We start from the raw sequence: 23,148 nt of genomic DNA on the forward strand, positions 1-23,148 counted from the left end.
GTTAAAGTACTTTAACTATATAATACTAACTTTATTTATTATCTAGCTACTTTTAGAGATAGCTATAACCTAGTTATATAGTAGCTAGCTATCTTTATACTATACTAAGAGATAGTTCTTATCTATAATAATAAGAAATAGTAGAACCTATATATTATCTACTACTCTTACTATTATAATTACTAAAATCTACTTATAATTATCTAGTTAAAGACTTTTTAGTTATAATTATCTTTTAGAGCTAGTAACTACTATATAAGATAATATTATTTCTATTATAAAGCTAGATTTATTAAAATTATATATATCTTTATTAGTAATACTATACTTTACCTTTATATTACCTACTAGGTTAAACTATACCTAAATAATTATAGAATCTTCTTACTTTACTTTCTAATAGTTATACTTATAATTAAGCTATATTTTAAGCTTAGAATAGTATATAATAAAGTAATTTAGCTAGTTCTTACCTATAATCTTTTTCTTTTACTTAGTAAGTAGCTAATTAGCTATATCTTAAATAGTAGTAAGCTAGAGAGTAAATTCTTACGCGTCTAGGTCTAGTATATACTTAACTATTATCTACTCTTTATTTATAGTAAGCTTTATTAAATTAGATATCTTTTTATGTCTTTAAGTTACTTTATTACGTTAATTGCGAATTCGCTTCTAAGGTACGTTATAGAGAGCGCTAACATGTTATAAGCTTAGCTCTAGGTTCTACTAAATAGTCTAAAGCGTAAGCTATATCTAGAATTTATCTAAAGTTAATTAGATATTTATAGAGAGCTTTATAATAGAGATAGTAGTTTTTAGTAAAGACTTAGTATTTTTAGATAGTTTAGTAGTATAGGTAGTTTACTAGTAGAGTACGTTATATAAAGTTATATATTATAAGCTTTCTATCTATTTAGAAGTAATAACTTTAGAATAGTTTTAGTATATTTCTTTCTTTCTATACTATACTATAAAAAGACTCTACTTCTAAATAACTACTTAAAGCTACTATATTATTAGTTAGTAAGCTTTATATAGTTAAAGCCTACTATAATCTATAATATAATAAGTTTATATAGCTAGATTAACTATATATATATATATATATAGTTAGAAGAGAAAACTCTAAAGAAAATATTTTTCTAACTTCTATCTCTTATTATACTATACCTAGAAGAGCTAGCTCTATATAAGTTTTCTAGAAACCTTTATTAAGTTCTAAATATTATATTCTATAAGTTTTATAGATTATTATAAAGGTTTACTAGTACTTCTAAGGTTTAAACTCTAAAAATAGCTACTTTTTAGAAAAAGGCTTATCTTAAGCTTATCTAATAAGAAATATATAGTATAATTTTAATAGTAGATATATATAGTATATTTCTATCTTTATTTATAATTTTATAGAAAAATATTAAGGTTTTACTTAGTTATTTAAGAAAAACTCGTAAATGCTTATTAATTTTTCTTGCTAAGAAATTATAGACTATTCGATAGTATAGAGCTTTTAATAGTAAAGTATATTAGTATTTTTAGATAGTTTACTTATATAGGTAGTTTGCTTATAAAGTACGTTACTATAAGTAAAGTAACTCTAGTTATCTCTAAGAGGTTAGTGCACGTCTTACATAATTACAGCGTAACTAATCAAGGTCACGAGGATAAGCAAGCCAAGCTTGTGACGAGTGATTTCGTGGCATTGCCATCCCACGTAGGAACTGATCAAGACGAGTCCGCACGCATAATCACCATGTGCGAGCAACTTGTGCGACATTTTTCAGGCTGCGACCACTACTACGCTTACGGCTATCAACGATGCACTGCAGCCCTGGCACGCCCGGACCAGGCACTCTGTGTGCCAGCAAGTGGCAACTATCGAGACCTTCCACGGGTTCTTGATGCCCAGGACCGAAACTACCCCGGAAATTGTCCTCCTTGCGATGCGAAATCACCTCCAAGTTCCCAGGGCTCGCAATAAGCATACCACTAAGAATGGCGTGGATGGTGCTGGGTGCGGGAGAGTGTCGCTGATTGTAATGACTTTCTGCCAAGCTTTAAGGGATGTCTCTCAGCACTCCGCTCACGACATCGTACGCTCACGTCTCACGTCTCACAACCCTCCCTAGCCAGCATTGCACCCCTTAGCTCTCCTTAGTTCTTCTTTAAATCCACTACGTCTGCCCGGCCTCGCTCTCAAACAAGTTTTCCGACATCCTGCCACGATGCCCACTCTGGACAATGCAGCCGCACCAGCCGCTGACCGTCAACCAAAGCGAGTTGTGCTAAGACTCCGCGTCGATGACAAAGAATCCTGGAGGCAACCTGACTTCAATGATGCCATTGAGGTATACCTCACATTCGCCGGTGTTCCAGACTCCTTTCCAGAACATGCCGCACACGTCGAGCCTTTCCAGGACCCGTCACTCCCGCAGAAATACTTCCACATCACACTCGACATGTTCAAAGACTCGATCGTCAGCCCTGATATGAACACACTTCCACACGAGGTCTATAGTGTACCCCGTAATCCCAACGGCAAATTGTCAGTATAAACCCTCCAAGTAAAACCTCAGCTAATTCAGCTTCAGCCGAGTTGATCGATTGCAGAACGCCCAAAACATGATACCGAAAATACGCTCGTACACTACCGACTTCTACACTTGGGGCGGGATAAAAAGGACAGCCAGCACGACAGGTAGAATGACAATGGGCGGGAGAATGACGCATGAAGAAGACTGCAGGGACGGCCACCGCAAGGCGTAGCGAGGCATAAGGAATGGGGCGCACCCGCGGGCACGACACGGCGTAATGAAGACAGGCCCTACTTTAAGCATCAGCTAGCTCTGCACGACTGCGCCGAATGTATATAATCGTTGCTCTTCCGCTAGTACATCTTTTGCCTCTGGGGCTCTATATGGCTTTGGGACAATCCCGACCTCAACTTGTGCTTCGCTCGTCCGTGCAACTTTGGCCCTTGGCTCTAGGTCTATAGCTTCCTGCTCTGGCGTAGTACTCTTTTGCTTCTAACTGCGTTTCTTCTTGCCCGCGGTAGCTTCTTCTGCCCCTAGCGGAGCACTCGCGATAATATTAGCCTCCTTAGCAGCCTTCTTAGCCTCTTTCTCAGCACGCTCCGCTCGTGCCTCCTTAAGCTTCTCCTAACTTATTACCTTCGCCCTTCCTAGTACTTTTGCCTTAGTCGATTAGCGAGCTTTGCCTTTGTCGTTTATGTTAGCTAGGAGTTGATTTCGATCGTTAAGGAGGGCATTGTTGACCTTCTGTTAGAGCCTCGCTTGTGCTGGCTGCTTGCTCCATCATTCGGAACCTGTTTGATCATACTAAGGAGCGAGCTCAGAGCCTCTGCTGATACTGGCGTTGCGGGCGTTGGTTGTGCTTCATATTGCGGACAAGGCACCCTCATCTCGTTCGCTCTTGGAATGTTTAGTTTGGTAGGTGGTTTTGGTGTATTTGCGAGAACTCTGTTGGGGTTCAATGGGAATAAACCGCTTTCTCTCTACGCTGCGAGAATGTTCCTTTTCGTAAGCGCCTTTTCCCTTGCAGGGCTGTACAGATAAGTGAAATGCTGCTTGCCGATTGTATGCTCTTCCATTTTTTCCGCGCGTTCTCAGAAGGCATTCTAGCCGAAGATTGGAGAGTGCTGCGACCAGAGAGTTTGCGTCATCCATTGCGGCCGTTCGGAGGGTCTACGAGACTGATGAATGGCAACGTAAGTGAGTGTTCTTAAAGCTCTTTCCGGTCTTTTATACACAGGAGAGATAGCATGTGAGTATCTTAGATGACCGCACGAGAAGTCACCAGAAAACTCCATATGCCGTGCCAGCATGTTCACCTGATTGTCCTGCGTCCACCCTCAAACATCTGTTTTCAATCTCCCACGTTCCCGAATCAAACTGCACGTCTGGGAATGAAATCATGCCCGCATTCGGTTCCGGCATACCCCTGGTTCAGCTCTTCGTGTTCACGACGCCACACTCGCTTCGCTCGCAACGCCATTCGTCCACCACGGCCGTGGCGCCTGCACAGATATCGTCGTGGGACGAGTAGTCTGGATTTGGATAGCTGTTGAGGGGCTGCGGCTGAGACTGGGCGCTTGCACGGCTTTCGTGTTTCGAGGGGTTCGTACCTCGTTTCTTTTCTCTCGATGCTGCTCGGCTTTCGTCTGCTGTCTATCCCATGATTGTGCTCGTCCAGTGCTATTAGGTCGCAGGAATACTGGGGGATACTGCGTTTGGTATGCGACACGAAAGATTGGTGCTGCTAGCTTCAAGAGAGACCCTTCTCAATACCCCGCCGGCCGATCTCCCGCAGCTTCGTCCTGTGTAGCCATCGTCCGAACAATGTCTCCTCATGGCCCCATGACAACACCGCCGCCGGCCCTCCCGCGCCAGATCTCCAATCCCGACGATCCATACGGCATCTCGAGTCTCCTCGCCGAATTCTCCTCTCTGTATCCCGAATCGCTGTACCCGGAGTTTTACTCTTCGTACGACAGCAGCTACTACTCGTCCATATTAGCCGACCTGGCATCGTACAGTGTCCCTGGTTATTCCATCCCCGACTCCACGGCGACAGCGGGAGGAAGAGGCACGGCGGGAGCATCGAACCCTACCGGTACTGCTGCCGCAGCGAGCGGGGGAGATAGCAGCGGAAGCGGAGGCAGCGCAGGACTTCCCACGGGCGCGAAGATCGGCATCGGTGTCGGCGTTCCACTCGCTGTTTTCCTCCTCGCCGGCCTTGGTGTCCTTCTCTGGTGTATGGGCAAGAAAAAGGGCAAGAAATCGTCAACCACCGTCGTGGCGCCCGCGCAGCCTGGTGCTCCTTTCCAGTCGCAGTTCCAGCAACCTCCGCAACAGCAGATGGGATATATGAATCACCAGGGTTATATGCCGGGGTATCAGCAGAGTGTTTCGCCGCCGCCGCAGTATATGACGCCGCCGCCCCCGGGAGCAGGATATGGCGGAGGGTACGGAGGGTACGGGAAAGGTCCGGAAACCGCAGGCGCGGTGGAGCTAGAGCAGGAGTATCATTTTGCGAGGCCGGGGGTTGTGGAGATGGATGGGGGGCAGGAGCCGCCACAGCAGCAGCAGCCAGGGAAGAAGAAGAATAAGAAGAAGAAGTGAGGAGGGTCGACGAGGCAGGCTGGGACTGAGAGAGTCGGCTGAGGAGACGACCCTTCGAAGAAGCGGTTCGCGGGGAGGAGGCAAGTTGGGATCTGCGCTGTCGTTAATGAGATGGAATGTAACGATACCCAAGATATGGAAGATTGTAGAAGAAAGAGCAGAAAGGCCGGGTTTCCATGTGAGGGAGTGAAGTTGCGTAGTCCAGGTCCAGGCCGGCTTGAAGCCGCCCGCAGAGGAAATGCGGACCGCCCGCATCGTTCAGCTAGTCGAGATCGTCCCTCCTTGCCGGCAGCGCCCTAGGGCCCTGACATTAGCGTGCCATTCCAGCAGAAAACAGCCATTAAACATGTCTCGGCCGGAGCCATCGCAGCAGCCTCGTTCGTCCCGATCATTTGCGCCCGGGTCGCGCTAAGCCTGTTTGGGACGGATGTCTCCCAACGCAAAACAGATTGAGGGCGAAATTGTGTCGTAGCTAGCTAGCTTTGCCGCTACGGTCGTAGATTGAACCAGCGATGTCTTCTTCTCGTCTCTTCTCGTCTCCTATCCTGATCCCGCCGCCGCATTGCTGGGCCGTCCGTCCGAACCTACCCTACATCGTCACTCCTCTACCGTCATGTCTGAGACCAGCGACAGTCTCTTGGAACGCTTGCGGATACAGCGATGCCGTCCGAAGATCTGCAACGTCCTTCCATTATACCGCTCCCTACCCCTTCGATCCCGAGGCCATTGACGCCCTATCTTGACAGTCCGATCGATACCCTTGACAACCTTGGCTCGACCCCGAACACCGCAGGAGTATTCGAAAGAATGTGTACGCGCAAGGAGGAGGCAGCGAGGCAGCGCAGGCTTCTTGAGGGTGTGGTATTCAAACGCGGAGATGAACTAGCGCTCTGTCACGCGCGTCGTGGGCCGCCGCGAGGCCGTGACAGGGGACTTGCTCAGGAAGGGATGAGCTGCGGATATAAGAGGCTTGGGAAGGTGGAGTCAAATGAGGAGGGACTGAAGCGGAAGACACTGGATGTGCGAGAGGAGAGCGGGCAATGAAAGGAGAAGATGGCTCAGCCGGCCCCTTAACAATACGGATATTAGGAGAAGGGAGTAGACACATAAGTTACCTCTCTTTCTCTTTTCTATTATTCTCTATCTTAAGTATAGTTCTAACTTTCGAAATCTGTATTAAGTACACGTAGGTAACAGATATCTACTCTTTACTAATATAGTTTTGTAGCTACTAAATATTTATTTACATGTTACCTAAATTACAGCAAAGGCCTAATGTTAGCTTATGTTCTTTACCCTATAATAAGTCTTCAAGTATGCAGAGGAAGAAGCTAGAAGGTTAGCATAGCCTGTTTGTAGGCTAGGTATGCTTGGGAATAAATAGAGACTACCAATGAGGAACGCATATCACATTAGCGCAGGCGCCATGGATATGCCAGATGCTCGTGAGCTTGAAGATGATATTTCTAATCTCCTATATGACGCCAAATCCCACTAACAGAAGCACTCGAAAGTGGAAGACAAGAGAGAATCATCTCGCCAACTAGCTTCATGCCAAACGTACTAAACACGCCGAAGCGGGGAAACGCTGAGAGAGCTGCAAGGACGCCTATCGCAACACCATAGGAATGATGGAGTAGCACCTGAGTTCGACTCAGGCGGTCAAGGAGGGATGAGGAGGGATGAGAAGGGTAGGCAAAGGATGAAACCAGGAAGTGGTGAATATGGATGGTGTCTTGGGGGATACAAGAGGAACAACAGAACTTCTTGCTTGCCCTGGTATGGGACAGACAGAGACACCAAAATCGTCGCGGTAAGGGCTATCATTGCCGCTCCACATCATCCAGGTCCTCCGTGCGTGCGCGTTTCCGTTGCGGTGCTGACTGAGAGGCAGGAGGAGATGGTGGGGGCATGTGCGCTTGCCGGCGGCGATCTGACGATTGTGAAGCACCTCTGCTGCGCGCCTTTGATGATGAGCTAGATGGCACAGAGGGCACCCTGGTCGCCGTTTCCGTTTCCTTCTTTTTCTGCAGAGCATCAATGGCATGGCGGATGCTAACGAGCCGTGGTCCAGTCGCATAGTCGAGGATATTGCGCAGCCTCTTTCGAAAGCTCTCCAAAATGGCCATGGTGTCCTCGATTGGTTCAAGAAAGGCCTGGTGGATGCATTCCATGTAATGCTGGGGTGCTGCGTTATCCTTGTTCTCTCGCCAGTGGACCCACAACTTGGCTGTATCCATATTCGAGGTGACAGAGAAATGGCACGTGTCGACAGTTGAAGGTATGTGTCTGGTGCTTTCGTACAGCTCGTAGAGGGAATTAACGATACAGGTGCTGTCGCGAGCGCCCTGGAGGGAGGCATGATAGTGGCCTTCGCTGCCGGTGTAGCCCTTCCACTGGGCGGTGAGGAAAGGGAAGTGTAACAACGCAGTCAACGGGTCCCTGTGAAGCGAGGTGTGAGCGGTGCCGGCGACGAGGGGAGCTCGATGAGGGTACTTACTTGATGATGGTACGCTCCTGTTCCGGGGTCAGCGGCGCTTCAACCTTTGCACGACTAGCATCGCGGCAGCGCACGTAGCCAATCGCTGTATCAGGCTGCGCCTGCGAGAGCGAGCCTGTGTCTTCCACAACCACAGCATCCGCAAGCGGCAGGTATTTCGGGTGTAGGTTCAGCTTCGGTAGGGAGGTGATGAGCGCCTCGCTGCCACCATCTGCCGTGCCCCTGAACAGTATGTCCGGCGCGATGAGGTCGATGGCCGCCTGCTCGCCTGTAGCAGCCGCGCGCGGAGCCTTCTCAGCGATGCGGGAAGCGGAAGGGGTCGTTTCGCGGGCTCTGCGGATGGTGTTTTTGATATGCAGATCGAGATCGGCGGGGAGGGCGCGCTTCTGGTTGACGTATATGTTGTGGGCTTCGAGCTTGGCCTCGCCGTCGACGCTTTTGCGGCTCCATCCCTCTGAGGCGCTGGGCGGCGCCATGGAAGCGCGCGATACGCCAGACGAGAGTTGTTCCCAGAGGTGCAGATTGCTGCGCGTAAGGGGGACGGGGCATTGCGGGCTTTCGAGCGGCTGTGAGGGCGACGAGGAGGGTGACGGCAGAGGAGCAGACTGGGAGCGCTGGGCTCGTTGGCGCTTGCGCGCGGGCAGATGGGCGTCACTGGGATCGTCGGCGCGACTGCGCTTCTGCGGCATGAAGAGGATACTGTAGCAGTCTGGCTGCAGGCCACCGGGGTGAGCTAATTCATTGTAGAGCAGCCGCACACCGCGCTGAACTAAGACGCGTCAGGAGCAGGCTAGCCTGATTAAGCAGGACGGCCTTGGCAGCCGCCTAAACCTTGGAACCGCCCTGCCGCCCTCTCGCGAAGAAACTACGCACGAAGACGATAATGCCGCCTTGAAGGGGTGGTTAGACGCTCGAACGGTTCGTAGCCAAAGAGAAGCGAAAAATACCCGCCACATTTCAAGAGCACATCGCTGACGTTGTACGACGGGATACGCCTCACTTCAGTTAAATCTCATCTCACCTCTCTCCCGACTGTGGTTTCTTAATGCTTGTTGCGTTGATAAAGTAGAACTATCTTGTTTAATATTAGCAGCGTTACGCCTCTAAAAACCCTATCATTACCTTCATTTCACGAGCATTCGTTGATTTGGTGGCCGTCGCAAAACGGCCTAACCATCGCCGACAAGGACATCAACTCAGGCAGAGAGTGGCGAAGCCCTATAGAAACACCGCGCCACATACGTCTTAGCAGCGTCTCCATGAACAGCGCAATGCATGATACTTCGCTGGATCCTTGCTTCAGCGGTGGAGGGTACGGAGGAATATCTACCGCCGCTCCCCTCCCCCCCCCTCCTTCCCCCACCCACCATGCCAGCACGCAATGGAGACTCCGCTGCCTCAAGCGAGGCAACCGCTACAGACAAAAATCGGAACCACATTCGCCCTAGCTACGCCCGTCACATACACAGGTTGGGTGTGCCAAGAGCAATTTACTTTCAATACGGTGCCGACCTGGAGTAGTGGAAGGCCGTTTCAGACCAGCACATTGGCTCATAGGAGCTTGCGGAGCTTGATGCAGCGAAGCAGTTGGAAGGATACCTGGGAGGGCTATACACAGTGTAAGCAGATGCTCGTGACTCCCTACTTACACGAGTACGGCAGAGCAATAGACTGGCATTCCTGACCTCCCACGCCCACCGAACGACGACACGCACGCATCCGGCCACCCATTCCCTACCCGCCCTCGCTCACCCACCACCGCAGAACCCCCCTCGCCCCCTCCACGCCCCGCCATCCACGCAGCAGTCCCAATCAGACTATCAGCATCTACTCTACCAAGTGAGTCTCCTATCCCGACGCCAGTCGTACGTTCAGACGGACACCTATCAGCCAACCCCATCACCGACCCGAACACTAGACCGCCCCTGCGCCTTCGAATCCTGATAACGCCGAAGCCCCTTTCCGGCCGTATAACGAATCTTCGCGGACGTCGATTCTCCACCCCAGCCCTCGGAATGAACGCTCCGCCGGCGACGGATTGGCACGGCATAGCGGAAGGAGAGCTCGAGAAGGTGGTGCGCGGCGTGTGGTAGATGATGGGCGGGAAGATGTAGGGGCGAGGGTGGTAGAGGGGTGACTAGAAAGGGACAGTAGTGAGGCGGCGCTAGAAAGGGTATGCACGCTAAAGCAAACGAGCGGCGGTATTGGGAGAGCTCTTGGCAGATGATAATGGGGCACAGGAGGAGTCGAAGACAGGAAATGAAACGAAACAAAAAGGTCCTTGGCCAGTAAGTAACGGCCTCGGAAACTGTGAATATCCCTGCAGGATTGCGAATACATGCATATAGCGGCTATACAGCTACATGTACCAAGCAGATAGATCTATTCCACAGCACCGCTAGGCAAGGGCAGAGAGTCACCGTTCCCTTTTTCTCACGTAAGCGATTATATACAAATGCGACTCTGGTGTCAGGCTAGAACCATGAGACTGGTCGCGTTACCCATGAGGCTCAGATCATTCACTTCAAAGCAGAACAGAGCCCTTTCCACCGATAAGTGTGAAATGCGCGTCTAAGGTAGCGGTAGCCTAGTCCAGGAAAGTCCGTTTCATCAATAGGGACCGCTCAGGTTGCTTGGCGGAAAAGGGAAGTTTTGGCCCGACTGGGGTGGCGACCCGAAGAGGTCGCCTTCGCGCAATTCTCCCAAGCTTGTATTGCTTCTGCGTATAGGCTCCCTCGGCTTGTTGTGAAACCCGTGGGGGAGGTTCGGCTAGTTGAGATCTGTAGAGCATTGGAGTGTGCGGATACCATCGACTCCCGCTCCCATGTTTCCCTGTACAAAGGGGATAAGCACTGAACTCTGCTATGACAATGGCAAAGACTCCTGGGCAAACTTAATCTTCATCAAAAATCTGGAGCACGTTGTCCAAAATTGTAATGATAACCCGAGCTTGAAGTCCAGCGTCTGCCATGTTGCTACCCTTGTGAGGGCCCATGATGGACGGCCTAGGGATGTCAGAATGGCTTAGGAATCCGAGTGAGAGTACTCACGCCCAGCATATGCCCAGATTGGCAGTGCTCATGCGATTCACTTCAGACGATTGCTCCACACGATGGAGGTGTAGCATGAGGGCGCGAAGAGTGGCGTAGTTCGGGTCGGGTAGCGCATTGATCAAGGCGTGCATCGAGTCTCGCCGCATGGTGTCATCATCGATACGGGCTGCATCTATGAATTTCGTGTAAAAGTCCTTCGTCAAGAGCGGATCCGGTAGCTCGCGGAAGAACTGTTTGAGCAGGCCAGCAACGCTATTGACGTCATGTTGGAATGCTTCTGGGTTGCGGAAGTCGACTTGAGTAGCGGCTGCAACGAGTTAGTTAGCTCGCATCAGATTCCAAAGTGGGCGACGTACCACTGTCAAACAAGGCCTTCATCGCCTGAATGTGCGAGGCGGTGCCTGGGATACGGTAAATACCCTCGACTTCGAGTCCGTACAAGTCGACGGCCTGGATGCACTGATAGACCACTAATGGCACCGGAGAACCATCCCTTGCGAAGAGTTGATCCAAGTTGACACCAAACACTGGGTTGACCGGGGGCGAGGAGCCGCCATAAAGCACGCCGCTGGTTTGCTGCGCCGCTGCCTGTCCTGCGGGACCACGGGGGTAGTCCGGTTGAGAATACGGGTTCTGCGCGACTGGAGAATAAGCAGACGCGCCGTATGGGGACTGGTACTGCTGTGGGACCTGCTGCTGCTGCTGCTGCTGCTGCTGTTGCTGCGAATAGCCAGTGTTATAGCTCTGATAGCTGGGCTGTTGTACGGGCTCAGGCTGTGAGGGGGCCTGGTAGTGCGCAGGTGACTGGGCTGTATCGGACTGTTGCAGCCCAAATGCAGGCGCGGGTTGACTCTGCATCTGCATTGAGGTCCGTCGGCCGGTAACAGTGGCGGCGGGCGGAGTAGGCTGTGCGTGGGTCGGAGCTTGGGTTGGATGCTTGACGTACTGGAGGTCCGACCGTACCGACGGAACCTTGGAGGCGTGCTTGAGTACATAGTCATCAAAGTCCCTCTCGTTGTTGATCTGGTAGATGAGTTGGTTTATGGTAGGCGACGGCTGGGTTGCGCCACCCTTCAACGGCTGCGGGCTGACGACCTGGCCGTTGTTGACGACCAATTTCTCGTTGAAAGACGCTATCATAGTCAGAAGCGTACTATTCACTCGGCACGTCGACTTACCGTATTTCTGCATCTCCATAGTCAAGGCCGCATCGATCTCCTTGATGAGGTCGACCAGTGCCGCCACTGCTTGGGGGCGGGTGGTAGCGACCAATTCCTTGCGGTACGACTGGGCAGTCTGTACTTTGCTGGCATAGTCCTGGTCTGCTGCCTGGACTTTGCGCTGGAGATCCTCTTCGTGCTGGGCGGCCGACTTGGGCCCCTTGAGGCCGAACTTCCTGCCGGCTCCCGTGTCGCCTGTCTTCACCCGGTCAAGGTCCTCGGCGAGCTGGTCGTACTTGGCCTTCGCCTTCTCCGCAAGCCTCTCGGCGTCCTGGACCTTTTGCTCCGCAGTCAGGCCCTGCTGCTTCCATGTCTTCCTGCTGCCGTCCATCTTGTTGGCCAGCTGCAGCAGGTTCTCGTGCATGGCGTGGAGGGCCAGGCCGAACTGGGTGCCATTGTCGGCGATGCGCTCGTTGGCGTGCATGACGTGCTCAAACTGCGTCTGGTAGCTCTCGTGGCGCGCCTCGGGCTTGCGGATGTTGTCGAGCGTCAGGCGGCTGAGCTTCTTCAGGCTGTTGGCGTGCTCCTCCTCCATGGCGCCGCGGCGCTTCAGGAAGCTGGCGAAGTCCTGCTCAAGTTAGCCGGCCATCGGGCGGGCACGGGCGGGATGGGCATACCCTGGCGCTGGCAATGCTGGCCTTGAGCCGGTTCAGCAGCGTGTTGACGCCAATGTCGGAGTGGAGGACATCGTGGACCTTGTGCTGCGTCTGAGCGTCGGGCGCGTCGGGCGCGTCGTGCTTCTGGTCGGGCAGCTGCACGGCGGGCGCAGAGGCTGCCGCGTCTACTGGAGATGCGGCCGCGCCGTCTGCGTGCGCCGTGCCGTTCGCTGCTCCGGAGACGTTGTTGAAGTCTGGATTGAAGCTGTCGGTCTCCATCGGCGGGAGCGTGGGCGCCGCCATTAGGGCCGCGGGACTGCTGCTGGCGCGATGTTGCAGAGGGTATGCGGGCGATGGTTCGGGAGCAGGCGACAGCGCACGAGGCGGGAGGGTGTGCGTGTGCGTGTGCGTGTGCGTACGAGTAGTCAACAGTATGAGGCTGTGCCGGTGATGGATGGGGCGGACGCGGAGGACCAGCGAAGCTTTGGCGCACGGACGGCTCCGGCCCGCGCTGTCCCAAGTCCTGGCGTCGCCGTTCATGCCGCCGCGCCTCACCTCCATGCCGCTCCCATCTGAGACGCATTCCCCGCAACAATGGCCTCTGCCGATTCCGCGCAGCACAGCCTCCCAGACGAGGTGATTACATGCCTCCAAAACGCGCGATTCGTGCGTGCTCTCCAGCGACGCTGTCTCGACCACGGCTAACCGTCTGCAAGCTGCACCTCGCAACCTCGTCCAACAACGTTCCGCACATCTCCCTCATGAACTACACGTACCTGCCGTCGACGCCCTACTCCGCCCACCCCACCATCATCATGACCACGCCCTCGTCCTCCCAGAAGACCCACAACCTCGAATCCAATCCGCTCGTGTCGCTCCTCGTCCATGACTGGGTCTCCCACCGGCCGCCTACGCTGGGCCAGCCAGGCCGCTCTCCCTCGCCCTCGCGCCCCAATCCGCGCTCCGGGTCGCTCGCCGAACTCCTGCTCGGCATGAACACGGCCTCGTTGAGCAGAATCAGCACCACTATCAATGGGGTCGCCGAAATTGTTCCGCGCGGCAGTCAACAGGAAGCGTGGTGCAAGGCGCAGCACTTGGCGAATAACACGTTTGAACCGACCGAGGACAGCTATTCCAGCTCGCCTGTCGGCGGTGGTCTATGGGGCGGGGGCGGCCTGGAGCGGCAGCAACAGGACGAAGGCACAAGGGAAGGAGACGGTGGGACGAGGTGTTACGTTGACGGGGATGAGGTCAGGGTAGTCGTTGTCCGCATCCGTGATGGAAGGATAGCAGACTGGAAGGGACAGGTGAGGGATTGGGTCGTCGGGGGCGAGCATGGACCGGGCATACCAAACGGTGTCTAAAGACCGCCTTGTGCCCTTGGGTGGGCAAAAACTCGATACCATTGCCAATACCAATACAAAGATGATGCCAACCAACCTCCAATATTCGCTCCATGTTGGGAATGCGCCTCCATCCGTCTATGAACGTTGTCATGTCGCGTTATGCTTGTGTTTCCCTCACCACCTATATAATACACCAGAAACGCCTAGGCTCGCATCTTCACAAACCCCCTATAGCATGACAACCGAACATGCAGGACTTGAGCCTGCTAAATCCCGTTTCTTCCGAACTCCGCCGCTAATATGCGCAAATGTGAGCCAAAATGCAAAGAAAACGAGGTCAAATGAAAGGACGTAATGTGACATGATCAAACTTTCCTAGCCCCGAAGAGGCCAAGGCTGATCGCTGTCTCATTCCCTCCAGCATTCCCGCCGCTGTCCGGTAGGATCTCCCACCGCCGCAGCGCGAAGGCCACGGCTTTCCTTTCTGCGTTGTCTTGCTTCATCGCCCCCCCCTTTCTCACGCCACTCGTGGGAGGCGGAGGCGGAGGCGGAACTGCTACTGCCCGTTGCTGCTGAACCGGTGAAGGCCGTGTGTTGCGCTGCTGCGTAAGAGCTTGCATTTGTTGCATTTGTTGCAACTGTGGTGGACCGTTGTGGCCATTAGGTGCCATTCGTTGAAGTTGTTGAGGGAACATCTTATTAGGCTGGGGATGCTGCGGGTGGGGGTAAGCCCGGGCATTGGTCTGGCCCGGGGATGGCATTTGCTGCTGGTACTGTTGCTGCCCGAATGCCCGCTGAAGAGGCACAGAACCAAGTCCCTGTGGCTGTTGAGCATACTGTAACTGGTATTGGCTGCTTGGCTGCGGTTGGGCTTGAGGGGAAGCGGTTGGGTGCGGGTTGGAGGGAGTGTTGGCGGGTTTTGTGAGCGTGAGCCAGCCGTCAGGAGAAGCTACCGCCCCGTAGATGAAAGTCCAACGATTATCGACCGCCTTGGTAACATCAAGGCGCGCTAGGTGTTTACGGACGTTTTCAGAGACGCTGTCTGAGAGGAGAACAGCCACATCGAAGATGTACTGTACGATAGAGGGGTAGGCCTCGAGAGCTAGCTGAGTGCCGAGCGCTCTTAGATGCCACAAAAGCGCAGCCTGATGTTCGTTGCTGGCTTTTTGTAGGAATAGCGAACCATGAGTGACAGTGAGTTGGAGTAGCGCGTTGAGCCTTCTACAATTAGCACATGGTCAGCTCGTGAAGACATCGTCAGGCTTACCATAAGCAAAGACTTGAGATCGATGGGCTCTTCTTCAGCTCGGCACTACCATCGAACTGGTGGTCGCGCTTACCGAATGCCTCCGCTAAACCTTTGAGACGCTCAATGAGTGATACAAGAAGGGGTGTTTGCTCATCTCCCAAAGTGTCCGTAGTAGTGAAGTCGATGACTGTTAGGGATTTGCGGACGAATAACGCTTCATCCGCGACTTGCGCAGCCTCGTCAACAGTCACGCCGCAAAGGAAGGCGGAAGCATTGATTAATTCCCGCTCAGCATGCTCTCGGATCTGACGAGGTGAATTAGCGATGACGATGTGGGGGAAGACTCTGCGTACCTTGCTTGTGAGACTTGTATCCAGGCCAGTGAGGAGATCTGTCCAAGAAGGCCGGTCCTTCTCAACGGCATCCTTGACAGCAAGGAGAAGGGCTGCGGAAACACCCTCGACTGCATTGTCATCCAATGAGTCTTTGCTCATGAAGAAAATCTGCTGGAGCTGTAGCTGGCAGAAAGGTAGAGTGAGGTCGTTCGCGGACTCCACTATTACAGTCACTTGCTGCCCGAGACTCTTCTTCGCCAGGCCTATATTTGATGTCAGAGATCAGAGAGGAACAAGGCCGGATGAAGGAACGTACCTAGGTCACTGGCTGGGTCCAACAAGCGATCCAGCAGCGTCTTGATGACTGTGTGTTTCGCGCTAGAAGAGGGTTGCTCGCCGGCGCATAGCGATTCGGATAAGCTTTGTGACTCATAGATGGCGAAATCTCTAAGGACCATGAGAAGCCGATCGTTAGACAGGACATCGGACAGCTCTGTCGGACTCTTTGGCCTAGATTCCGCAGAGCCCAGATTAACAATGTCGACGATCAGGTCAAGAATCCCCCGCCCACGCTCCTGACAGATCTTGCGCTGTTCTAGGCTATATCGATACGCGTCTCGCGGCTGACAGGGTCGGTTCGGATCCTCGGATAGGATGAGGTTGTCTAAGCCTTCAATTGCAATCTGGAGTGCCTCCGCCGGCTGGGTCGATCGTCGATTGCGTATGCATAGTTGGATGGTCTGAATAAACCGAGATAAAGTCAAGCAGCCAGACGATACCAACGGAGGGAGCGCCGCACGCAGCAACAGCTGTTGATGGCTCATTAACAATGATCCTAGCCATGAGGCTAGAATCATGTCAAACGTGCTTTCTTCAAAATTGCGCAAGCGATAGAACCAACTCGGGAAGCTTTCAAAGTGGTTGCCCCCTTTGCAAAGCTGTTCTTCCAGGCTGTGCGCTATTTTCCGGAAAACCCGGCTCATCATCTGCTGGTCCATACTAGTGCCGCTAGAGAGGATCCGCTCAATCTCGTCTTCAACATCCAATGGTGCGAGAGCCTCATTCATATTATCAGAGGCGGGAGAGCAAGCGGCAATAGAGTTCTTTTGATCGTAGCGACTGAGATCATAGCTCAATAGCTGCGTAAGCTGGGTATCGGCCCTGGCTGTACGAGCTAAATCGCTGAGGCTGAGAAGCAGATCCCGTTCGGGGAAGCGCACTGTTCGGATAGCCGCATACCTCATCGCAATTTTCTCGAAAAGAGGCTCGAAGGCGCCGATAGCCCTGAAAGCTTTGTGGTTATGGTGTAGGGTATCCGCGGCGGCGCCCAGGACGTTAGAGTCTAAAGACGTAGCAACGATGCCAATAACGTCTGCGAGAATAGAAAGGTCATCGAAAAGCTCCAGGTAAGATCTGACGACTTGAAAGTCCTGTAAGGATATCCTGCACACAGTTCCGGTCACCTCAACGGCAGGATCTTTCGTTGGAACTCTTAATTCCTGTTAGAATAGCACCAAGACGCAGGTAGAGTAAAACTTGCCGTTCAACGTAATCCGTATGTGCAGCAATTTGTTGGCGTAACCATGTGCCCAGCTCAAGCCGTACCGTTGGGCTAAGAGCGCCAAGATCTACGGGAGCTGTGCTATCGATCGCATCTGCCGTATTAAATAAACTGGGGAGGCGGCGCCGGACTGCATCTTCAGCCAAATCTAGAGCCTGCTCTTCAGCTTCTGCGGAATAGGTTGTCCCTCGTAGGAGCGTATATCTTAGGTTCTGAACATTATCCGACAGTCCACTGAGAGGCATTTCAGTCATCAAGCGTAGTGGCCAGGCGGAGCGCTGGAGAGAGTCAGAAGGCAGCAGAATTGAACAGTGGCAGATGGCTTACCGCACAAAGGTCCGGATGATGGCTCAAGGATCCCGTAGCAATGAGCCATTGGAGGTATCTGCCGGCGGGAAATGTCTTTGAGCGAATTAATTCCGCAACGACTCGAAAGACCACACGTGGTTCCTCGCTTCTGCCCGATGCCATCGTGTGAAGGAACGCAAGTATGCCATCATAAACATCCGCACCGAGACGACTCCACTTCCGAAGCAGACGGGTGACTAGGTATATCCGATGAGAACCTTGTCGATACAAAGAGCACGCCCACTGAAGGGCAGCCGTCATGAGACTGTTGGCATCAGGCATGATCTCCATGCAATCGAAAGCTAATTCGTCGATGGGCACGCGCACGCTGTAATCCACGTGGTCTAGGAGGCGGTATATCCGGCCGATGGAGTTCTGTGCTTGTGAAGGACGTGAGCCAGACGAAGGCAGTATTCGCATATTCCTCGCGTCGAGCTCGGCTATTGTGTGAATCGTGTCGATCGAAGACCGCCTTTGGGCGAGGGCACGAAGGATTGCTCCGTGTCGCTTCCAAGTCCTGGGGAGCAGAAAACACGCCGGTCTGGTCACGACTAGCTTGACTACAGTGTCCTCTATAAACTCAAGGACGGGTGAGACATGACCTTCGTCGTCATGGTCATACAGCTGGAACGACAGGTTAGAATGCAGACGCAATACAGTGTGCGACATGATGAATTGTCTTACCTTTTCAGCGTGGTTGAGCAGGGATTCGGCCAGGATCTTGCCTCGGCGGCGGGAAGACGTCAGCTCTAGCCAATAGCTCGGGATAGAGACGATGAGGAGCCAGATGAACAAGCGCTCGGACGGGCATGATTCAATGCTCTTGAGCACCCAGTCGAGGAAATGATCGTCTTCTAGGAGATGTTCTTTGAACAGGTGGGTCGTAAGCTGAAGCCTGGGACAAGTCAATGTGAGCTTCTCGGAGAGGAAGGACGGCACCTACGCGTATGTAATGCGGGACTTCCACTCCTGTTGTCCAATATTTGCAATTACGCCGTCCAGAAACTGTTCCACTGAATTTGTCCAGCCTCGCACCCACGTGATGGTGCCGGCTTGGCCCTTGCGTTTGTGGGCGCGCATCTCGTTGATCCCGACGCACTTGGCCAGCCACGTCGCTCTTGGAATAGGGATGTTCTTGTTGAGGCACTGATCCAGAAGCACCTTGCCCGTGATGCCGTGAGGAATAGTACGACTCAGCCTTCGAAGTCCGACGGCCGGGTTCGCCAGGTCGTGAAGCCATGATTCCCGTGTGGAGTCCCTCAATGTCAGCCGTGGAGGCGGCTTGAACGTGTTGGGTGTGGTGAGACGGCCGCAGGACTGTCTCTTCTCGAGGACGGCGACGAACAGTGTGGAGAGAGCTGAGATGCCGGACTTATTCCTCAGATTCGACCACAGCGACGGACGGGCCGTATTCGTCTCGTTCATGATCTGAGACTTGTTGCTTGTGCCGGCCTTGACCAGGGCCTCGGACAGCGCATCCTCGGGATGTCTGCCCGTCCATGGGAACAGGTCCGCCGTTTCTAGAGCGTGGTCAACGCACCGTTCCCCGCTCGGGGAGCAAAACTTACTGCCTCCCGGAAGTACAGCAGCCGGCGCTGGCGCCTCTGGGCCCCGGGCTTTGGGGGCGCCTCCGATCTTGACGCCCGTTCCGCCAGGAAGACTACGGCGCTGGTGCGAGACGCCCCCGCGCAAGGAAGAGCCAGGCCGCGGTGGTACGGGCAGATTTTGGGCTGGCGGGCCATGGGGCGACAGCTCGCCGGCGTTGCCGGCCACGTTGCTGAAGAACAGCTGGGGCTTCCCTTTCGGAGGCGGCCGCACGCCACCGTCCGTCGCCGTCTGTATGCCCTCGAGCTGCACCGGTCTGCGCTTGCCTTTGGGCCTCGTCACTCGCTCTTCCGCCGCCCTTCGCTCGCTCTCCCGGCTCGAGCGTGGCGGGCCATGCTGGGGACGGGGTACGCGCCGCACCGGCCGATAAGCAGGTCCGCCGCCGCGATGCTGCAGAGATTCTTGGATCCCTGGGCCAGGACGAGAAGTCATCGCACCGAAAGCGGATGCATGGTCGGATGGAGCGCAGACGGGCGGCGGGGAGGGTGGGCTGAGGGGGGCGGCAGCGGCACTGGATGCAGCATGCGCGGTATGCGAAGAGGCAGAAGACTGTGTGCGCAGGAAAGACGGAGGAGCAGCAGGTCGACGTGAGCGCTGGGCAGCAGAGCGAGGTGAGGACGGAGGTCTGGTGGCGCCCTGGGGCGGGATGGCACGAAGCAGACAAGGTTAAATCTGCGATCTGCCGAAGGCCGGGTGGCCGCCGCCGCTGCAGGGCGCCGTGGGCCGGCGGCGCCATGATCCATCTGCCAATTACGCCCATATTGCCGCCGCCGTCGCGCGCAGCCCAGCTATGTGGTATCTCGCCCGCTCGCCGTCTTGACGGCCAGCCGCGCCATCGCCATCCATGGGTGAGATCTGGAGACTGCGCCGCGGCGAGTGGCGCTGATTGGCGGGTGTGCCCGGCTCGCTTCGGCGCGCCATCGCTCCCAAGTCCTCGGCGCCCGCCCCGACGCTGCCAGCACCACTCCAGCCTCATCTCACACCATCATCGTCCTCTCCGCAGACCACCCTTTGAAAGCGCCTTCGATTGCGGCGTGTAGCACGTGTCAGTGAACCTATGAGTAGATCGAGGTCAAACCTGGCTAGTCCGCGGCCTTCGTCAACTGCACGAGCAACACTGACGAAGCGATTTCGATCTCGCCCACGACTATGTGCTAGACCAGGTACTCGCTCGCGAAGCTGAACTTTTTCGAACGTCACGCGCGCCTTGTCTGCCCTCACCTGGGTTATGAGCGCGTGCAGCCATGCGCACTAACATCTCGGCGCACAGTCGCAGCTGGACTCGGGCAAGACTTTGTTCATGTTCATGACTGTGTGCGGTATGCCCGGCTAGAAGGCGAACGTGTGATGCCGTACGCCATGCTGTCCTACGCGCTTGTTGATCGATCAGCACATATCCCGTATCGCGAATCAAAACTCACGCGGCTTTTGCAAGATTCTTTAGGCGGTCGAACGAAAACATGCATTATCGCGACACTCTCCCCTGCGAGACTGAATTTGGAGACTATCTCAACCCTAGATTACGCTTTCCGCGCGAAGAACATCAGAAATAAGCCGCAGATCAACAAGTTAATTTCGAAATAGACACTCCTGAAAGAATCCACCGTTGAGATCGAGAGACTCAAGTCAGAGCTCACCGCTACGCGACAGCGGAATGGCGTGTACCTTACACATGAAGCATACGAGGAGCTCACAAATGAGCCTGAGTCAAATAGGATTCTAGTCAAGGAGCAGCGCGAGAAGATTGAAACAATCGAGTGCAAACTCGCCCGCAAAGGACAGGACCTGCTCGAACTCACGAGCAGTTTCGACATCTTGAAGAAGGACAGCGAAGCCACCAAGGGCGTTCTCGACAGCACAAACTCGTTGCTAGAAAAGACGAAAGTGGCGCTAGCGCATACGAGGCGCATGCTCAACGACGAGACTTTCGTCCGCCAGCAGCACGAGCGCACTGAGCAGCAGCTCACGAGCCTCAACAGCGAGCTGGTGACAACACTCGGCCAGTCCATTACGGATAACACAGGTCTACATTTGACACTACGACGGCGCTCGGAGCTGCACGCGCAGAACCGGGAGCAGTATGGCGGAACGCAGCGAGATGTGGTGGACATCACCACGCTTGTTAAGGGCTGGCTTGCTGAGTTCCAGACGGAGCAGCAAGGGCTCGTAGACGCGCTTTTAGGGCGTATGCATGCATTCGTCAAGCACGAGCTGGATAAGTTCAACGCGGCGAGGGCAGACCTTGAGAAGAAAAATACAGTGATCGAGCAATTAACGTGGCGTACGAAGCACTAGTCTAGATCGAGTAGCACTCAACGATTGCAACATGTCCAAGCCACCAACAGCCTCTTGGCACGCATTCTCATTGCCAAGATCGAAGACGAACAGCGTCTCATTACTCTTCTTCGACGACTACCAGTCGTACAGGGCGATCTAAACTAGAGATGCCGTACTTAGATTGCGAGCGCCCTTGCTGAGATTGCTAAGGATAGGAAGTGTGTTAGCACTGCTAAGCTTGATTGGCAGAAGATCAAGGCGTTCGCGAGACAGTATGTAGCCAACAAGGCTGCTAGTAGTCGCTATTAGTCTGCTGAAGATATAACGAGACCGAAGCCAACGTGGGATATGCTTAAGAATAAGAATAAAAAAAGTGTCTTGTAGGAGCTTACCATCGTGGGCTGTCGCAGGAGAACGGTTGACTAGAGATTGTAGAGCGCGGTGGTGTTAGAATTGCGTCATTCCTTAAGTTATGCTTTAACGAGCAGTACGAATGTCCTCTTGAGAGGGTTACCATTCGCCCCACCATTTGTAGCGAACTTCTTTCATCTTGAATTCCTTAGGAAGTGGTCGGTCGAGAAAACGGTTAATTAGGCCCTGCTATTCCGTTCTCGTCACGTTGCCAAACCAGGCCGACGTATATTCACGATAAGGTGGATACCATCCGGAGAACTCCTAGTCGATAATTCTAACCACATTTCCCTTGCGAATAAGAATGTTGGACGGATTGGGATCGTCATGGGTGAAGATTGGCGGAGGCCATGGCCCATCCTGTTTGCTGATTATGTCCTGGAGGTCGTGCCAATCCTGATCCATTTCCCGATCTTTGAGATCCTCGGGCCTTAGGTCTCGTCTGAGCCAGAAATGAAATCCTTGAATTGTCTTGAAGGGGCTGAAGCGTGGATTCCCCCGGGGTATGCGAGAGTGATACAGAGACCCGCCAACACAACTTTCCACCCACGTGCCTGGAAGAGGGGTCAGGGCGCGCAACTCCTGGAGGATCTTTCTCAACCGCGAAAAGACACCCTCGAGTGATTCTTTAGATATGGTCTTCAAGATTATCGGTAGCTCTTCGCCTCGGATCCTCTCCATGACAATGTACGCTCTGTTCCTGTGTAGAAAAGAGCAATAGACCTTCGGGACAGGAATGGTCGTATTCTCTGCTAGGTATTTCAGAGTTGCACCTTCTGTCAGATGGACGCGGAGTCCTGTCTTGACGATTTTGTGTTTCGAGATGGGCACACGGAGACCACCTCGCGAATAGAACTTCGCCGTAGTATGCAACGCCAGCCGTGTCAAGAAACGGCGGAACCAAGTGTTGTTGATGGCGAGGTGTTCGGTGCCGTCGTGCTGAGCGTCGATGTTGTATTCAGGCGGAACGTACGGGTGTGCCATCCTGCTATGATGCGGCAAATTGAGGAGAGCGCCGGTTCTCGTGAGAGAGGCCAACGGGGGAGGGCAGCAGCCTAGGGAGCGAGGTCGTCGGTGTTGGGGCGTGTGGACTCGGGTCGCGCAGACGTGGCAGGGTAGGACGGTCAGCGGGGCACGCGGCGCTTTCGAAGACGAGCGATGCAGGAGCAGGCGCAGAAGGAGTCGTGTTCAACAGAGCGAGCCAGGTCTTTTCGCCCAAGGGCGGCCTCGGTGGCACGGGCTAGTCGTTTCGCGCGTTGTGGAAGCCGAGACGTAGGCGCAACCAAACACTCGCGAGGTCGAGAGTGCGCGCTGTTGTCCGCTTGGGAGGGTAAATATAACGGAGAGCATGCGCAAGAATCCAGGAACATGCAACGCTGGCGGGCCCTGGGATGGCGACTGATGGCAGCGCGATGTGCTGTTCGCGTGGTGAGAATGTGACCCCAGAGCCGCCAGATCCAATATTGGAAAGCAAAGGACGAGACACTCCTCCCGAAAGCTCACCGACAT

At 53.6% G+C, this 23,148-nt stretch overlaps 9 protein-coding genes across 9 annotated transcripts; 4 read left to right on the forward strand and 5 right to left on the reverse strand.

Annotated features, from left to right (window-relative positions):
* Positions 1-2,261: 2,261 nt before the first annotated feature.
* Positions 2,262-2,664, forward strand: BU26DRAFT_381861 (uncharacterized protein; the record flags this gene model as incomplete). The annotated part of the gene is made up of 2 exons (XM_033822583.1): positions 2,262-2,542; positions 2,589-2,664. Coding segments are annotated over 2 exons (357 nt in total), but the record flags the coding sequence as incomplete, so codon positions are not given.
* A 334-nt stretch (positions 2,665-2,998) lies between these two features.
* Positions 2,999-3,606, reverse strand: BU26DRAFT_76132 (uncharacterized protein). The gene has a single exon (XM_033836317.1). The coding sequence runs from the start codon at positions 3,416-3,418 to the stop codon at positions 3,233-3,235; it is 186 nt and encodes a 61-aa protein (XP_033680075.1). The 5' UTR covers positions 3,419-3,606; the 3' UTR covers positions 2,999-3,232.
* Positions 3,607-4,355: 749 nt separating this feature from the next.
* Positions 4,356-5,138, forward strand: BU26DRAFT_508419 (uncharacterized protein; the record flags this gene model as incomplete). Its single annotated transcript, XM_033827075.1, has 1 exon — positions 4,356-5,138. One exon carries the CDS (start codon positions 4,356-4,358, stop codon positions 5,136-5,138), a length of 783 nt encoding a protein of 260 aa, XP_033680076.1.
* Positions 5,139-6,961: 1,823 nt separating this feature from the next.
* Positions 6,962-8,114, reverse strand: BU26DRAFT_433572 (uncharacterized protein; the record flags this gene model as incomplete). Its single annotated transcript, XM_033824037.1, has 2 exons — positions 6,962-7,580; positions 7,639-8,114. 2 exons carry the CDS (start codon positions 8,112-8,114, stop codon positions 6,962-6,964), a joined length of 1,095 nt encoding a protein of 364 aa, XP_033680077.1.
* Positions 8,115-10,531: 2,417 nt separating this feature from the next.
* Positions 10,532-12,810, reverse strand: BU26DRAFT_433929 (RhoGAP-domain-containing protein; the record flags this gene model as incomplete). The annotated part of the gene is made up of 5 exons (XM_033824050.1): positions 10,532-10,643; positions 10,689-10,998; positions 11,048-11,824; positions 11,870-12,479; positions 12,529-12,810. 5 exons carry the CDS (start codon positions 12,808-12,810, stop codon positions 10,532-10,534), a joined length of 2,091 nt encoding a protein of 696 aa, XP_033680078.1.
* A 251-nt stretch (positions 12,811-13,061) lies between these two features.
* Positions 13,062-14,227, forward strand: BU26DRAFT_462859 (uncharacterized protein). Its single transcript, XM_033825106.1, has 2 exons — positions 13,062-13,173; positions 13,224-14,227. Exons 1-2 carry the CDS (start codon positions 13,102-13,104, stop codon positions 13,869-13,871), a joined length of 720 nt encoding a protein of 239 aa, XP_033680079.1. The 5' UTR covers positions 13,062-13,101; the 3' UTR covers positions 13,872-14,227.
* BU26DRAFT_490196 (uncharacterized protein) lies at positions 13,768-19,541 on the reverse strand. The gene is made up of 9 exons (XM_033826052.1): positions 18,915-19,541; positions 18,290-18,866; positions 18,031-18,241; positions 17,326-17,970; positions 16,978-17,276; positions 15,754-16,928; positions 15,456-15,700; positions 15,121-15,407; positions 13,768-15,071 (listed from the first exon to the last, which is right to left on the reverse strand). The coding sequence occupies exons 1-9, from the start codon at positions 19,381-19,383 to the stop codon at positions 14,219-14,221; spliced, it is 4,761 nt and encodes a 1,586-aa protein (XP_033680080.1). The 5' UTR covers positions 19,384-19,541; the 3' UTR covers positions 13,768-14,218.
* BU26DRAFT_607995 (uncharacterized protein) lies at positions 19,467-21,246 on the forward strand (the record flags this gene model as incomplete). Its single annotated transcript, XM_033835811.1, has 2 exons — positions 19,467-19,799; positions 20,536-21,246. 2 exons carry the CDS (start codon positions 19,467-19,469, stop codon positions 21,244-21,246), a joined length of 1,044 nt encoding a protein of 347 aa, XP_033680081.1.
* A 359-nt stretch (positions 21,247-21,605) lies between these two features.
* BU26DRAFT_522197 (uncharacterized protein) lies at positions 21,606-23,105 on the reverse strand. Its single transcript, XM_033829721.1, has one exon. The coding sequence runs from the start codon at positions 22,621-22,623 to the stop codon at positions 21,904-21,906; it is 720 nt and encodes a 239-aa protein (XP_033680082.1). The 5' UTR covers positions 22,624-23,105; the 3' UTR covers positions 21,606-21,903.
* Between the last annotated feature and the right edge of the window lie 43 nt (positions 23,106-23,148).

The sequence above is a fragment of the Trematosphaeria pertusa genome (genome assembly GCF_010094035.1).
Source record: "Trematosphaeria pertusa strain CBS 122368 unplaced genomic scaffold BU26scaffold_13, whole genome shotgun sequence".
NCBI classification, from domain to species: Eukaryota; Fungi; Ascomycota; class Dothideomycetes; order Pleosporales; family Trematosphaeriaceae; genus Trematosphaeria; species Trematosphaeria pertusa.

Bases quoted from the DNA above. Each gene is read 5' to 3' on its own strand.
- BU26DRAFT_490196 (XM_033826052.1), bottom strand. From the start codon at position 19,383: ATGACTTCTCGTCCTGGCCCAGGGATCCAAGAATCTCTGCAGCATCGC. The intron at 16,929-16,977 runs GCAAGTTTTACT...ACAGGAATTAAG, and splicing joins CATACGGATTACGTTGAACG to AGTTCCAACGAAAGATCCTG. The intron at 15,072-15,120 runs GTAAGCCTGACG...TAATTGTAGAAG, and splicing joins ATCTCAAGTCTTTGCTTATG to GCTCAACGCGCTACTCCAAC.
- BU26DRAFT_462859 (XM_033825106.1), top strand. From the start codon at position 13,102: ATGGCCTCTGCCGATTCCGCGCAGCACAGCCTCCCAGACGAGGTGATT. The intron at 13,174-13,223 runs GTGCGTGCTCTC...ACCGTCTGCAAG, and splicing joins GCCTCCAAAACGCGCGATTC to CTGCACCTCGCAACCTCGTC.
- BU26DRAFT_76132 (XM_033836317.1), bottom strand. From the start codon at position 3,418: ATGAGGGTGCCTTGTCCGCAATATGAAGCACAACCAACGCCCGCAACG.
- BU26DRAFT_522197 (XM_033829721.1), bottom strand. From the start codon at position 22,623: ATGGCACACCCGTACGTTCCGCCTGAATACAACATCGACGCTCAGCAC.